Below are 15,407 nucleotides of genomic sequence, written 5' to 3'. Positions count from 1 at the left end.
TCACCAAGGTACGTGCATTACTTCATCCATGTGTGTACTACGTCATCAAAGTGTGTGTATTACGTCATCAAAGTATTGTACTACGTCATCAAGATATGTGTCTACGTCATCAAGGTATGTGTTCTACGTCATCAAGGTATGTGTTCAACATCATCAAGGTATGTGTACTACCTCACCAAGGTACGTGTACCAACTCACTAAGGCCATGTACTATGTCATCATGGTACGTGTACTACCTCACCAAGGTACGTGTACCATGTCATCAAGGTGTGTGTGTGTGTACTACGTACTACCTCACCAAGGTACATGCATTACTTCATCGATGTGTGTGTACTACGTCATCAAAGTATGTGTGTTACGTCATCAAGGTATGTGTACTATGTCATGAAGTTATGTGTACTGCATTATTGATGTAGTGCAATTGTTTGTGAGACTATATATTTGAGATGTTTAATACGTAGTCTGATGATGTGTCATTCCTTTTGTTCCGCAGACGCTGTACATCGCTCTGCCGACTGTTCTCGACAGCAATCCTTTCGCGGAGGACGAAAAACTGTCGGAAACTCCTGAAGCCGGAAGAATCTCCGACAAGCCGAGCAGCCAAACCGTAGACGCTATCACGTGAGTTGGTCTTTCTTCTGCTTCTGTCATCCTAAACTGAGGTGAAGCAACTGTCTAATTGTGCAGTGTGCTCTACTCTGTTATCTCACCTCAGACATCACTTAGGTCCTCCTGTGCCTACAAGCACATCGGGCAGCAATCTAGTGGCTGCTGCCTCCTCATCCTCTTCCCAGGTTATATTTCTTCCTTTTCAAATTTCCCTGAAAAGTTCTAAGAATCACCAGGTGTTTTTTGGCCGACCTCTCTTCCTTCTGCCATCTGGTCAGGCACACAGGTAATGGTGGTCTTTGAGTGGCGCTGGCTTGGTAGGCGTACGGGATATGACCTGCCAGTTGCATCCTCAATGCCTTTTCTACTCTATGCCAGGTGGGTTAACCAGGTGTGTTATTTCTGCAGGTACGTCCTCCAGTCCACCTGGTCCATCCTGCAGGACTGTCACCTGCACGACCAGATGACGTCACAGATGTTTGCCTACCTGTTCTTCTTCATGAACGCCTCGCTCTTCAACACGCTCATGGAGAGGGGTAAGGTGTCAGATTACACAGTCGGGTGTCATATTACACAGTCAAATGTCATATTACACAGTCAGGTGTCATATTACATCACTCTTCAACACGCTCATGGAGAGGGGTAAGGTGTCAGATTACACAGTCGGGTGTCATATTACACAGTCAAATGTCATATTACACAGTCAGGTGTCATATTACATCACTCTTCAACACGCTCATGGAGAGGGGTAAGGTGTCAGATTACACAGTCAGGTGTCAGATTACACAGTCAAGTGTCATATTACATCACTTCTCAATACGCTCATGGTCATGGAGAGGGGTAAGGTTCCAACACAGGTGTCATTTTACATAGTCATATTACGTTACTCTTCAACAAGCTCTTGAATTTTCTCGTCTGAAATGATTCAGATGATGTACGGCTCATTCTACGTTCTGCACCTTTGTTCTCAGGCGCTGGGGGGCGTTTCTACAAGTGGCAGAAAGGCGTGCAGATCCGGGGGAACCTGGACCAGCTGGAGGGCTGGGCGGCGGACACCGGGCTGGCCGAGGAGGCCGGCAAGTTCATGGCCAAACTGTCCGCAGCGGTGGACCTGCTGGCAACGCCAAAAGTTCACCTGCTGCAGGTGCAGTTCGCTTTTTCCTAGTATAGATTATCGTTGTTGTTGGTCATTTCCTTTCGGCTCACTGGACCGGACTCCCCAGCCCGGTGTTGATGTTGCTGTTTATGTTGTTGTTTATGTCATTGTTGATGTTTACAGTCTGACTGGGCGTCGTTACGGCGGGACTTCCCTGCGCTTAATGTGATGCAGCTTAATATTGCGGAAGTTGTTGTCGTTTTTGATGTTGATGTTTATGTTGTTGATGTTGATGTTTACAGTCGGACTGGGCGTCATTACGGCGGGACTTCCCTGCGCTGAACGCGGCACAGCTGCAGCAGGTGCTGGGGGAGTACCAGCTGTTGTTGTCGTTGTTTATGTCGTTCTTGTTGTTGTTTACAGTCTGACTGGGCGTCGTTACGTCGGGACTTCCCTGCGCTGAACGCGGCACAGCTGCAGCAGGTGCTGGGGGAATACCAGCTGTCGTTGTTGTCGTTGTTTATGTCGTTGTTGTTGATGTTTACAGTCTGACTGGGCGTCATTACGGCGGGACTTCCCTGCGCTGAACGCGGCACAGCTGCAGCAGGTGCTGGGGGAATACCAGCTGTCGTTGTTGTCGTTGTTTATGTTGTTGTTGTTGATGTTTACAGTCGGACTGGGCGTCGTTACGGCGGGACTTCCCTGCGCTGAACGCGGCACAGCTGCAGCAGGTGCTGGGGGAGTACCAGCTCGGCCCCGGCCGGCCCCGCCCCAGGGGATGGTTTCCCCCACCGGAGGAGGTGGAGTCCGCCCTGAAAACAGGTGGGGCCTGGTGTTAGGCAAAATCCTTGAGCTGCGATATATGTGCATGAGAGGTCAGGTGTTTAGGACTAGGGTTAGGGTTGGTATTAGAGTAACTAGTAGTGTTAGAGTTAGGGCTGGGATCAGTGTTCAGGGCTTAAATTAGAGTTATGGGTAAGGGTAAGGGCTAGGGCTAGGGTTAGGGTTAGGGTTAGGGTTAGGGTTAGGGTTAGGGTTAGGGTTAGGGTTAAGGGCTAGGGCTAGGGCTAGGGTTAGGGTTAGGGCTAGGGTTAGGGTTAGGGTTAGGGTTAGGGTTAGGGTTAGGGTTAGGGTTAGGGTTAGGGTTAGGGTTAGGGTTAGGGGCTAGGGCTAGGGTTAGGGTTAGGGCTAGGGTTAGGTTTGGGATTAGTCTGACTGAACCTCGCTTTTCGCTGGCTCCCTAGTTAGTCCGCCACCCAAGGTTTCCGCCACCCAACCTTGGGTAGCAGACTATGTAGGGTGCCCCCGGGAGCTTGGGTTTCACAGACTAGGGTTGGGATCATTGTTCAGGGCTACGGTTAGGGTTAGAGTTAGGGTTTAATAGGATCATTGTACAGGGCTACAGATATTTACCTTATCATAATGTCCTTCCAGCGGATATCCTGGAAAGCTTCAACAACCACCCGCCGCTGGTCCTGCCGATCTCCGGCTTCCAACTGGACCTGGCCGCACCGCCCTCTCAACCGTCCTTCCGACAGTACCACGACGCCGTCTTGCGGCTGTTTGGGGAACTGCAGGCGACCAAAGCGGTGCCGAACGTTCAGCAGAAACCGGCGGTGGCGGACCCGGGGCTGCAGATCCTGGTGAGCCACCAGGAGGCGCTTCTCAAGCCCAGTGCCACCTCCACTCCGCTCAAAGTATCGTCTGTCGATCCTCCCGGTACTCAGGTATGAAAGACATCCGACGCCATTTCAGAGCGGTAAAACATTAGATAATTCTGGATGTGGAAATCCTTCTGATCTTTTCGTCATCATTGCAGATTTAAAGCGTTTAGACTAGCCCAAAACAAGCTACGTGAGGCGTCTTTTACTTTTTGGGTACGGCCCATAAATAGCTAAATTTGTGACCCCAGGGCACGTTCACGGCACTAGCGGTGTACATGTTTGTTTGTTTGTTTGTTTGTTTGTTTACTGTTATTTGTTACCCCAGGGCACGTTCACGGCACGAGCGGTGTACATCAGTGATGACGACTCCCTACACGAAGGCGTTGCCGGCGGCGACCTCAGCGGCGTCAAGGAGGATCCACAGAATTACGTGGAGGTTTATATATATAGTAGTACAGTAAACTATAGCGTAGTAGTATTAGTAATAGGAGTAGTACAGTAGTAGTAGTTACTTGTGAATGAATGAGTGAATGAATAATTGTAGTAGTTACTGTAGTAGAGTGGTACATGTGTACATTTCTCTAAAACTACAGGCTAAGTTTTAAATAATACTAATTATACATTGCATTTATCAAATAAGCATTAACGTTATAATTTTACAGTATTTAAAGCATTATATCAGGTGTAAGATATCTGAAATGTAGTCACGTCACAAACTTGATATTTCTGTCTAGGTAAACGAAGACGTTGAAGTGACGCTATCGTCCAGCGGTCTGCGCGTTCTGCCGGTCAGCGAAGCGACGTCCCTGGCGACCATCGCCGAGCATGACGTCACGCAGCCGAACGGGGCGCGGCCGGAAGGAATCGTGGACGAAACTCCGCGTGGGAAACGTAAACCTTCTTTCCTGTTTTATTTTTCGTTCCTTAGTTTCTTGAAAGATATGCATCATATTACATATACTTGGGGCGTGTAGGGAATTAGACTTTAAGACCAATTGGGACTTGGGATCTTGGCATAAACAAAGTTAATTAGTATTGAATTATTTGACGCTAAAATTCTGTCATTCTCAATATTTACCCCTGGCTCTCTAACTCTTTTGGTAAAATTTCCTTGGAGGAATATTGGCCCTGGAGCCAAGGAGTAATCAGAATACATATAAAACATCTGGCAGTCATAAAAAATATGTCCAGTGAAAAAAAATGCTTGAGCAACTGTTTCCTGTGTAAAACACTCACCATCTACATGCATGACATTATATTAACATAATTGATAAAAATTATATACTTCACCTTCCAGCTGATGACGAGAGTTCCGGAAATCAGAACGGCTCTTCCCGGAAGTCCTCCGTGGTGGGGTTACTGGAGGGCATCCGGCGGGAGGATGACGGGCAGGATGAGGTTTTTGTGGTGGATCTGGGGAGAGGTCCGACCGGGCTGGGGCTCGGGCTTATAGATGGGCTGGTGAGGAACGCGTTTGTTTGTTTGTTTGTTTGTTTGTTTGTTTGTAACAGCGTGAGGATGGCAGACAGGATGAGGTGTTTGTGGTGGATCTGGGGCGCGGTCCCACTGGGCTGGGGCTGGGGCTTATAGATGGGCTGGTGAGGAACACGTGTTTGTTTGTTTGTTTGTTTGTTTGTAACGGCGTGAGGATGACGGTCAGGGTGAGGTGTTTGTGGTGGATCTGGGGCGCGGTCCCACCGGGCTGGGGCTCGGGCTTATAGATGGGCTGGTGAGGAACACGTTTGTTTGTTTGTTTGTAACGTCATTTTTATTTTCCAGTACACTCCGCTCAAGTCTCCTGGAATCTACGTCAGAACACTGGTGCCGAACGGACCTGCGCACAAGGTCAGAAAATCTAGTAATAACTCTTTCTTTCTCACTGTACAACATAAGAACAGCACTTAGCATTTAGTAAATTCAATTTGATGGTTTCTGTGAACTACATTGCAAATGAGAATTTCTTTATACAATCAGCCCTTTCACCGTATAAAAATGTATTTCAGATCTGCGTTTTTTACTAGCAGATTGATTGATATATTGATATATTGATTGATTGATTGCTGTTGTGTTCAGGACGGCCGGCTGAGACTCGGGGACCGGATCCTGGCAGTGAACGGCACCAGTCTGGTGGGAGCAGACTACCAGAGGTGAGGGCCGACGCTGTATTTCTTTTACTTCATATTCAACACAAAACAGTAGACTTATAAGAGCCACTTAAATGTTTGGACTTATTGTACTAGACAGTGAGGACAGATGTTTGTTGACTGACTTGAATGTTGGGTGGCACTTGCGTACATAATACATACACACGCATATACATACATGTACACACAAACACGCACGCACAAACACGCACACACACGCGCACGCACGCACGCACGCAGGGGCACACACACAAACACGCACACACACACACGCACGCACGCACGCAGGCGCACACACACACACGCACACACACACGCACGCACGCAGGCACACACACACGCGCGCGCACACACACACACATTACACACACACACACACACACACACATACACAGACACACACGCACACACACAGAATGGCATGACCATGATCTTCAGTGCTAATATTATATGTTGCGTTTCTGCAGGGCGATGCTGCTGATCCGTAACGCCGGCGAGCAGCTGAGGTTCCTGGTGGCGAAATCCGACAGCTCCGTGGCCATGAAGATCACGGCCTCAAGCTGCTGATTATGAGGGGGTCTGGACTATCCAGAATTGTTCCTGGTCAAGGTTCTGGATAGGCGCGGACAATCCAGAACTGGTCATGGTCATGGTTCTGGATAAAGCAGCGTCGGTTCTGGATATGCTTGGATGGGCTATCCTGAACTCAGTGCCTGCTCAGCTTCGGGATAAAGTACGGTTCTGGATCATGATCCAGCAGAACAGTATCCAGAACTGTGCCTGATCATGATTCTGGATAAAGCACGGTTCAAGATAAGCGTGGACTTACTAGAATCCAGAGCTGTGCCTGGTTCTGGATTAAGCACGGTTCTGGCCGGATTCACAGATCTCAGCCACATGCATGAAGAAGTTCGGGCAGTCTTCCCAAACAACCTCACACTGACTTTCATGTGAGGTTAATTTACTCGTGCCATGTGCCAAATATCCTCTCACACTTGTATTTTCCCAGTGTTTTTATGCCACATAATGAGCCACACGGTAAAACGGAGAACTGCTCTAACGGAGCATCCATGTTGCAAAGCTGTAAATAAGTAATTATGTAACTTTTACTGTTTCCTGTTTATGATTCCTACGAAAAGCCACCTGAAAGCTGCAGGGCAGCACTTTATGTTGTGTCCAAAAATAACTGGAACAATTACTGTGACAATATTCGCAGTCGACATGCTATTGCTGTGGTCAAAATGGCGTCGATAGCATAATGAAACAACATAAACGTGATTAAGTAATTATGGTACACACAGAACTGCACCCTTTGTGTAGTCTACAACTAGACTAGGATATATGTAAAATTATCTTGCACCGTTTTCTTGGCAAAATGTGTGAAAAAAATGTTTATAATTAATGTACGTTTGTGATGTGACCTGTACATACACAATTGGAAGCAACTGTACAGTGACGTAGCGATAGAAGAGTTGATGTATCGTTTTAGTACCGGCATGTGACAGGTTGTAGCGATATTGTGACAAAATGTCATCACTGTGGCCATCCGTCCTAACCTTGACTTTGAGAACTTTATTTGTTGCCAATGAGATCACTGATGTAAACTTGAGATTTTGTTTTCCCAGAGGTTTATACAAAGTCCTGCTGAAGAATTTTGTAAGGAGTAAATATTTATTGTTTCCACGGAGAAATGTGTGTGGCTGTGAGCCGGTTTTTGTTCTTCTGTCTGTACTTTTGTTAATATTATATTATATACCATGTTAAGTGTTACGTTGTACATCTTGTTTGTTTGTTTCGCATAACTGGTAAACCGCCTTTAGGTGGTCAACATGCCGAAAATGGGCAAAGATGTCCGTTGCCATGCGGGAAGGTGGATGGCAGATGAAGAGAGGAGACAAGAAAATGCTCTGATTTAATGTTTTGTTTTTTACTTCTTACTGAATTAAATGTCCATATTTGGCAAGCGAAGAAGATCTCTCATCCCTCGGCAGCCGGTAAAAAATTAGTGCATTGCGGTGGGGACGCCTGGCGATTTAGTGGTGAAGTACAGGATGGCAAAAGATGCACACCTGTGACGTTTGACCCGCAGGTAAAGACAGGCGATCACCATGGCGGCAACCCGGAAGTGAAATGGCATGACCTCTGCTGGCGGCTTTCGGGTGGTTTTATGGACGTGGTTTTATTGCTCTTTGATTGCTGAGATTCTTCCAGTGGACACTGAAGCACAGGCCGACAACAGGCCTTCTTGCTTGGGATTGTTTTAACGGGTTTTAACAGGCGCTACGGGATCAGATAACTGCAAAAAGGTAAGCATTTGTCTTTTCTGGGAGGGGTCCGCCGTGTACATGTAAATATAAGCATCGCTACGCAACTCAGACCACAACAGAGGTAATCATTCGAAAACCGGTTTACAAAATAACGAAATATTACCTCTTCACTTCGATATTATGCGTATGATGTCTCCTTTACTTTCCAATCCCAGCCCGTTTGTGAATTTATCACTGGACGGCATATATGGCTGTTGATAATAAATACTCTATTGACTGTCATGGTACATGTAATCTAATGGCGTGTTGGGTATTTGGGACCCTATGTTTTCAAAGGAAGCACATCATGTACAATTAGAATCAGGCCTCTGTGCCACATATAATCTATAGGTTTTTTTTCTATTTCCATGGGGCTTGGTAAGAGCCACTGGCATCGTTATCAGAAAGCCCTTATATATAATTATCAGACAACACAAATGTAGTTAAAACACTTCCTCGCAAAATGGCATCGCCGTTAGCTGCCGGGATCCCGTGTTTCTTAATTACTGAGAAAGCCCTATCATTGTCAGACAACACAAAAACACTGCCTCTCTCGCACGGTGGCGCTAGTCTGTCCTGGAGGGGGCCAGCAGGGTTTTCACATTCATTCCTCTGGCCTCAGGGCTTCATTCTGTGTCAAGGAAGAGACACAGCGGGACACAAGGTGATTTTTGTTTTCTATCTTTTTTCTCTTTAAAAATCTATGCCCAAATGCATCCAATGATGATGTGACGTTACCCCATGTGCAACCAGCTTTTCGAACACAAGATTTTCTTGATCAAGACCCGGTCACATCCAGTATAGCAAACCGAGGGCAGCCATGCGTGTCTGCAAACAGTCTTGTTACGGTTGTCTTAGTCAGCGGTTGGTTGGGCTACAGCCTGTTTAAACATTCTACGGCATGAAATTTAAAATCGCATGACGACCTTTAATAGCCAAGCTGAATATAACATCCCCATGACTATGGCTATATGTGTATATCATTACGTCATGCCGGGATCACTGTACTGTGATATTTCGTGTGAGGCTGCGAAGCCGCTAATTACGTCAGTATTGATCGAGGGAAGATTTTCTTGTGAACCGTACCAGGTCACAGTCACGCATGGATAACGTTATTATGTGTTTTTGCATGGAAGCACTGGCCCCAAAATGGCTCAGAACAAGGAGCGTGTATATCAGAATTAAGAAACACTAAAGAGGATTGCTGGAGGTATTCATACGATTCTAATCAAAATTCTTACAAAAAGCTTGAAATCTAATTATATGTCAAAGATAAACATTACAAGAAGAGCACAGGCAGGCAGTTGCCCGTTAGTGCTTTGTGCTGAGCCAAAGCCCAGACGTCCCTTTTGTTATGCCGAATCATTCATGAAACCACAGTAGAAGCGTAGCGAGCGCTACGTGATGAGAATATTTACGTAGTAACGTTTTGTTATTCATGCTGGTCATGTCGTAGGTGATTGTCTGGAGGACCCCAATTATAACTATCATTTAAGAAGCTCAAAACGTGAAATATGCCACCAGGTTATTTGTTTTCTTTCAGAAGACACAGCTAGGGTCATGCCTAGTGGCCCTTATAACGCTAAATCTGTTTGCTTCCTAAGCATCCAGCTCCTTTGTGTACAGAGCGTCACTAAATACCCGACAAAAGACTCTAATCACGGTCTTTGGGAAGCGGCTGGACAGCGGAAATTGGACAAACTGACGGATGATTATTAGTGTGTAATGTGTCCCTCCTAGATGGAGAGCCAGCTTGTTGTAGATCGGCTGACGGAAGCCGTGGAGGTTCTGAGGCAGGTGGAGTCCAACCTGCGCACCAGCAGCGACGAGGTCTGGCACAAGAGACGCCCGGACGGCAGAAAGGTGGGATTCCTCCCTACCTCTCTCCCTTCCTTCCTTCCTTTTCTTCCTTCCTTCCTTCCTTCCTCCCTCCCTCTCTCCCTCCCTTCCTTTTCTTCCTTCCTTCCCTCCTTCCTTCCTTCCCTTCCATCTGTCCGTCCGTTCATTCATTCATTCAAAACACGATTCCGGATACACCCCCCCCCCTCTGTTGGTAGCTTGCGGGGTCTAGTGGTTAGTAACTACCCTACCTCTTAACCAAGTGGTTCGGAGTTCAAATCCCAACCTCTCTGTCAAAATCACTTTCCTTCCCGCAGGTGCGAGTTCTGATCCGAGCCTCCATCATCTCCCTGGGTGAGATCGACACGGTGAAGCAGGAGTTCTCGGCAGACGTCTGGCTCGCGGCCTGGTACAAGGAGCCACTACTCAAGGGGAAGAAACACAGGGAGGTGCGTAGGAAAAAAAGCAAAAGTGATCTCTAAGTGATCTCGATCCAGTTTTGCTCTCTTAAAGACTAGAAGTCGGCAAAAATCGTCGCTCGGTACATAGAGCCGCTAGTCAAGGGCAAGAAACACAGAGAAGGGCGTAGGAAAAGTGGAAGTTTGTTTTGTTGCATGCTGTATGATATTTTTTCTATGTAACTTACGCCAAGGAGATTTTTACACCGATCAACCTGTCGCACCCAATCTTTCCATATGCATTTTTATAGCAAGATTTGTTTAAAGCTTTCTAGTGATGCTGCCACAAAGTTCTATGGTGGCAACGAGTTCCACCCACCACCATCATAGTTCTGGGGAAATATAAGATTTGAACACCTCAGTTCAAAACACCTCAGTATCTGCCTGGTCAGTACAAAATAAGTAAATAATAACAAAAACAACCCGCCTCCCCAGGAGGTAGACTGGGACGACCAGTGGCACCCGCGGATCGTGCTGTTTAACGCCGTGTCTGTGGACAAACACGAGAAGAAGCATCACCTGATCCTGGAGGAGGGAGATGACGTGCCCATCGTGCAGCAGAGCAACAGGATCAGGGCAACCTTCAAGGAGCAGATGGAACTATTCGACTTCCCGTTCGACAATCAGGTAAAGCATAGTATTTTTCTTCGGTACAACATAGTATGATCATTATGGCCAAAAGGGCTAAATGTTCTTGCCAACACTGAGTAAATTGGGACTTACCCAAATTTTAGGCCGCCTTGTTCACGGAATGGACCCTTCTACTGCAGCTTCCGTGAACAAGGCAGACGGAGTAGGCCGAAAATTTAGGTAAGTCCCATTTTACTCAGTGTTGGCAAGAACATTTAGCCCCTTTTAGTCATAATGAAGTATACCAACACAGATAAACTTTCATGCTATTAAATATAGTATGATCTTTCGGGGTCGACCGCAAACCAACCAACTTCCCGTGTTGCTGCCACTGGGTGTTATTCAAACCTGATATTTCGGCACAGGAAAGCCCACTTTTTATCATAAGTAATTGCATGTCTCTTATTGGCTATCCTGTGATAAGGGGAACTCATATGAGGACGAGGCCACCAGTTTTAAAGCTCTTGTCATTTTGGCAAATGTTCTTCTTTGTACAGTGTACAGACTCATTGAGCATAACTAAAACACGACTGCGACATGAGCCTAGGAAAGTTTGCGTTCTTCCGGAAAGTCCATCTGTTTTGGTAGTTATGTCTTAAATCTTTAATGTAAACCGAGAGATTCCTGGTCTTCCTCAGTAGACTGACCCAGTGAGACTTGTCACGTGGCTTCGTTAACCTGTGACGTCACCATGTTAAAATGTATTCCTCTGCACAGGAGCTGACGATCCAGCTGATGTCTGACTGGCCCATCGGGCAGGTGGAGTTCGCCAAGAACATGGGGATCAAGGACACCATCAGAACTGACACATTTACTGGTAAGTAAGCAATGATAGTATCCAGACATCTGGTCGCAAAATCGGCAGATTGAGGTTTACCGTTCCAAGATTTCAAATGAAAGAGCAGAAAATCCGTATTGAGACGACATAGAAATATTTTCTCTAGTTTTTCTGGCTCATAAATTATATAATATTTCGAGAGATAGGGAGGAAAAAAAGGAAACGTTCTGCTCTAATATAGGCCGCCGTCTCTGCTTTTATTTCAAAGTCAGATTGAGAATCGATACTTTTATCCCCTTCTGAAGATACTGAGTGTTCCGGAGATTTCATATGAATGCGTTGCGAGAGCTTACAGAGCCTGATCCCTGTTTTCCTCAGGTTCGCAGGAATGGGAGTTGTTCGGACATCTCCTCTGTAAGCCCAGCATCACCAACCAGGACCAGTCCACATCTCACTACAGGTACCCCCTCTACAACATCACCGCGCACGTGCAGAGGAAGATGGGCTTCTACGTGTGGAACATCGCCTTCATCATGGTGAGTCTGACCTTGGGTTTCTAGACCTTGACCTTGAGTTGTTCGATGTAGTAATCAAAAAGCCAGGAGATGTTGAATTAAGCTTATGTCACCTAAATGTAGCTTGTATTCAATCTAAAGCAGGATCTGAACTAATACACACAACTAACTACACACGCCAGTTTACTGTCCGCATACTTGTGTGGCCCAAGGGCTACATGAACGGAGATGGGCGCCGCCATATACACCTTGGAGGACTTTATGAAACGCCAAAAAGCAGTTACTCAAGCAACTGGATATGATTTTGGAAACGGTCAGACGTTTTAGCTAGTATATATCCACTACCTTTTGCCAGTGACGGAGAGACTAGAGGAGAAATGCAGGTTTATAAGCGCAAACTATTGATTGATATGCACATAACTTTATTTTCCAGTTCCTGATCATGGCGCTGTCCTTCACGGCGTTCTCGGTGCCGCCGAACGAGCCGGCGGACCGTCTGGGCGTCACGCTTACCCTGCTCCTCACGTCCGTGGCGTTCAAGTTCGTGGTGACGCAGAGTCTCCCCACCATCTCCTACCTCACACTGCTGGTAAGATGGTATCTGTATTTCTGTAGGTAGGGGGGGGGGGCGATATAGACTTCCAACAACCTTTGACACATTGCTTGAGTTTCGGTTAGAGCGCTAAAAGGTAGTGGAAGGGATGGGATGGGCTCCTCCTTTCAGGCGGTCCTGGCTTGGCTGTTTTTTTTCGGGGAGGGGGTGATTTTCTGATCAAACGTAGATCGCACGCAATAGAAGCTCCGGACAGCAACCCTACATAGCTCTCCGTGGAACGACCGATCCCGGAACGCCTGAAAAGGAGGCTACCATTTTCCCATTCTTTGTACCAGATACAGTGCACAAACAACCGCCGAACAAGGCAACAGTACTACCGATATCTTTACCTTTGCACACAGGACAAGTACGTGCTGTTGTGTATGATCTTCCAATGCCTGATGGCGGTCCAGAACGCGCTGGCCTCCATCGTGTCCAACGCCTGGCTGTTCGACCTGGTCTCCATGGCCGTCCTGGCCGGAATCGTCTTCTTCACTCACCTGGTCTTCGGCGTTCTCATGTTCGTCAAGGTAGTTAGGTCTTTGGATTCCTAACTAGTAATCTATGGGTCAGTCGGACCCCTAATTTCAGATATAGGTGGGCGAATTCTGGCGATTTTTAAATTACGTCAAGTAAATGTTCTGTGGTGTGTAAGAATTGATGTGATGGTTATTTTTAAAACGTTCTACCTTTTCTGTTTACTTCAGATACGAAGCACGAACAAGCAGCTAAGACAGGCGGATAAGGAGTACTTGGTAAGACAGTTACAGTGTCTTAAAGATGGATTTCCTGATATAACTATAGAGGAAGTGCTGACTATTGAGTCATTGTGAAGACAGCAAAAACAAACTTTTAAAGGGTCAAGTGTACGTCATAGATAATCTATATTGTAGGAGGAGGTAAATCAATATGTTGTATCATCACAAATATGTTATATGCTAATGATGAAACAATTGGTGCTAATAAAGTAGGAAACGTTATATAGAATTCAGAAAAGTAATTGTAAAGTTCCATGTTTGTGTGAATCATAACATTTTTTCCTTGAACATCGACCAGGAACTGTGTGAGAACATTGACCGGTTCTACCAGAGGACAAAGTGCACCATATCGGGTTTCACCGATGAGGAAGTCGAGGCGATCGTAGGTCCGGCCAAACCGGCGGGTATAGACAACTCCAAGCAGATGGGGATAGACGAAACGCAAACGGTGAGAGTCCGGGTTTCCTCAAAGGTGGGTCTTTAAGGGAATAAGCCTCCATTTTCTTTTGCTAAAGGTTTCCGAAAAGTTGTCTATGAATGACTTATAGAACTGAACAATAGCTTAGAATTGTCTGAACACTATTCTCCTCTATCCATCTACATATATCACGTTCTAAAGCACGTCCTATGTATCAAACTTTCCTCTTTTCAATAACATTTCTTTAACTCTATGAAAGAAAATGTAAACGTCTTGACCTGTCATGTCTTGGTGATTATGTCTATTGCTCGGCTGTTCTTGACTCTTTCTCTCCACGTCTCTCTATCCTCCATAGCCCTAGGATGGTCCTCTACTTCACTGCACCCTTCCTCACACAGTTAAATAATGTAAGTACGTAGTACAGTGTCCTCCTATGGTTGGCTGACCGTGCCTTCGGTATTCAGTAGCACCTACGTACTGCACGATCGCTCATTGATGGTCAGTGTCTAAATTATAATCTTTTTCCTCTTAAGCGAAACATCGATGACAGAAGTATCTTATTGCATATTTTCTCCACTTCCTGTTTTCAGGTAACGCCGCCTGCTGACTTGCCGGGTTCAGTCCCAGACGTACAACCCAGTAGGAACAACAAGTATCATGTCTGACCGATCGGACAAGGCTGCTCTCATAATATATTATAACATCTTCTCAACACACATAGGATATGTATCCAAACGCAGCAGACACTGATTGTACATCGTCCCTACAGTTGGTACCAAAAGGAGTTGAGAACTCCTTTGAAAATGCCGCATGAACCTCTAATGACGTAAAAAAAGTCCAAAACCGACAGTTCTGCTTATTTCTGGATGTGGAAAACATTCGGGGGTTACTGAGTGTCAGAGTTTGTCGTGGTGCAGTTTTGCATGGCAGACGAGTCAAGATCATTCGGTTCAATGAGTGAAATAATTACGGGGCGACCTCAAACATCCTTCTTCGGAAAAGACCCTGACAGCTTAATTGTTACAAGCTGAAAACCCTAAATTAGTCTTAAGAATCAAGGCCCAACTTAAGGAGGTAGTGAGCCCCTTCTTGCTTTCGCCCCTGGTATGTCTCCTGATGGGCAGATGACGACAAGTCATACGAAGAAAACGCCATACCGTTTTAACCTTACCATTTAGACGGATAGACCTGTCACCAGATAACAATTGTCGGTGACAAATGGATGTTCTTGCTTGGTTAAACATCGCACTTTGAGGCTTGCGGCGGCAGACAATGGGGTACAATGAACTCTCCTAGCCTGGGTAACCAGACCGCCGTGAGCTCAGCGCTATTTCTTCGGCGCCGAGAGCGTTTCGGATCGGCCTCGGCTAATTCTTGGCGTTTTAATAATAAATCTGGTTCTCTTTTTTTACTGATACATTTTTAAGTCAAGCTAACATTTACTTTGGTAAATTGCTGGTCCTTTTGATACTGTTTTTGCAGCCACCAACATATCTGCTTGGAGATTGGGCACAGGGCCACACCACAGTGGCCGCATATAACTCTGTCGTTTGTTGAATCTTATACGGATTTGAACATTTCTGAAAAACTGATAAAT

At 46.1% G+C, this 15,407-nt stretch overlaps 2 protein-coding genes across 4 annotated transcripts in view; both read left to right on the top strand.

Annotated features, from left to right (window-relative positions):
- The window catches only part of LOC109462623 (ras-associating and dilute domain-containing protein-like), a 42,677-nt gene extending 35,397 nt beyond the window's left edge, over positions 1-7,280 (top strand). Inside the window, 11 exon segments of the mRNA XM_019759186.1 lie at positions 482-621; positions 1,018-1,145; positions 1,581-1,753; positions 2,377-2,527; positions 3,140-3,432; positions 3,695-3,805; positions 4,104-4,260; positions 4,667-4,830; positions 5,149-5,214; positions 5,443-5,516; positions 5,981-7,280. Of these exon segments, the coding sequence (XP_019614745.1) occupies positions 482-621; positions 1,018-1,145; positions 1,581-1,753; positions 2,377-2,527; positions 3,140-3,432; positions 3,695-3,805; positions 4,104-4,260; positions 4,667-4,830; positions 5,149-5,214; positions 5,443-5,516; positions 5,981-6,080 (1,557 nt within the window). The 3' untranslated portion in view covers positions 6,081-7,280.
- A 349-nt stretch (positions 7,281-7,629) lies between these two features.
- LOC109462745 (gamma-aminobutyric acid receptor subunit beta-like) lies at positions 7,630-15,334 on the top strand. Of its 3 annotated transcripts, none has more exons than XM_019759320.1 (11): positions 7,630-7,819; positions 9,560-9,682; positions 9,976-10,107; positions 10,552-10,743; positions 11,464-11,563; positions 11,903-12,060; positions 12,473-12,628; positions 12,997-13,164; positions 13,342-13,389; positions 13,691-13,840; positions 14,401-15,334. In XM_019759320.1, exons 2-11 carry the CDS (start codon positions 9,560-9,562, stop codon positions 14,473-14,475), a joined length of 1,302 nt encoding a protein of 433 aa, XP_019614879.1. In that variant the 5' UTR covers positions 7,630-7,819; the 3' UTR covers positions 14,476-15,334. The 3 variants fall into 3 exon arrangements, with proteins under 3 accessions (XP_019614879.1, XP_019614877.1, XP_019614880.1); XM_019759318.1 differs by having other exon boundaries at positions 13,691-13,864; XM_019759321.1 differs by lacking the exon at positions 14,401-15,334 and adding an exon at positions 14,166-14,210 and having other exon boundaries at positions 13,691-13,864.
- The last annotated feature ends 73 nt before the right edge of the window (positions 15,335-15,407 follow it).

Source organism: Branchiostoma belcheri, unplaced genomic scaffold (genome assembly GCF_001625305.1).
Source record: "Branchiostoma belcheri isolate BF01 breed outbred unplaced genomic scaffold, Haploidv18h27 scaffold12, whole genome shotgun sequence".
Lineage (NCBI taxonomy): Eukaryota > Metazoa > Chordata > Leptocardii > Amphioxiformes > Branchiostomatidae > Branchiostoma > Branchiostoma belcheri.
Note: the sequence above shows the minus strand (reverse complement) of the source record. Positions and strands in the feature narration are given on the sequence as shown.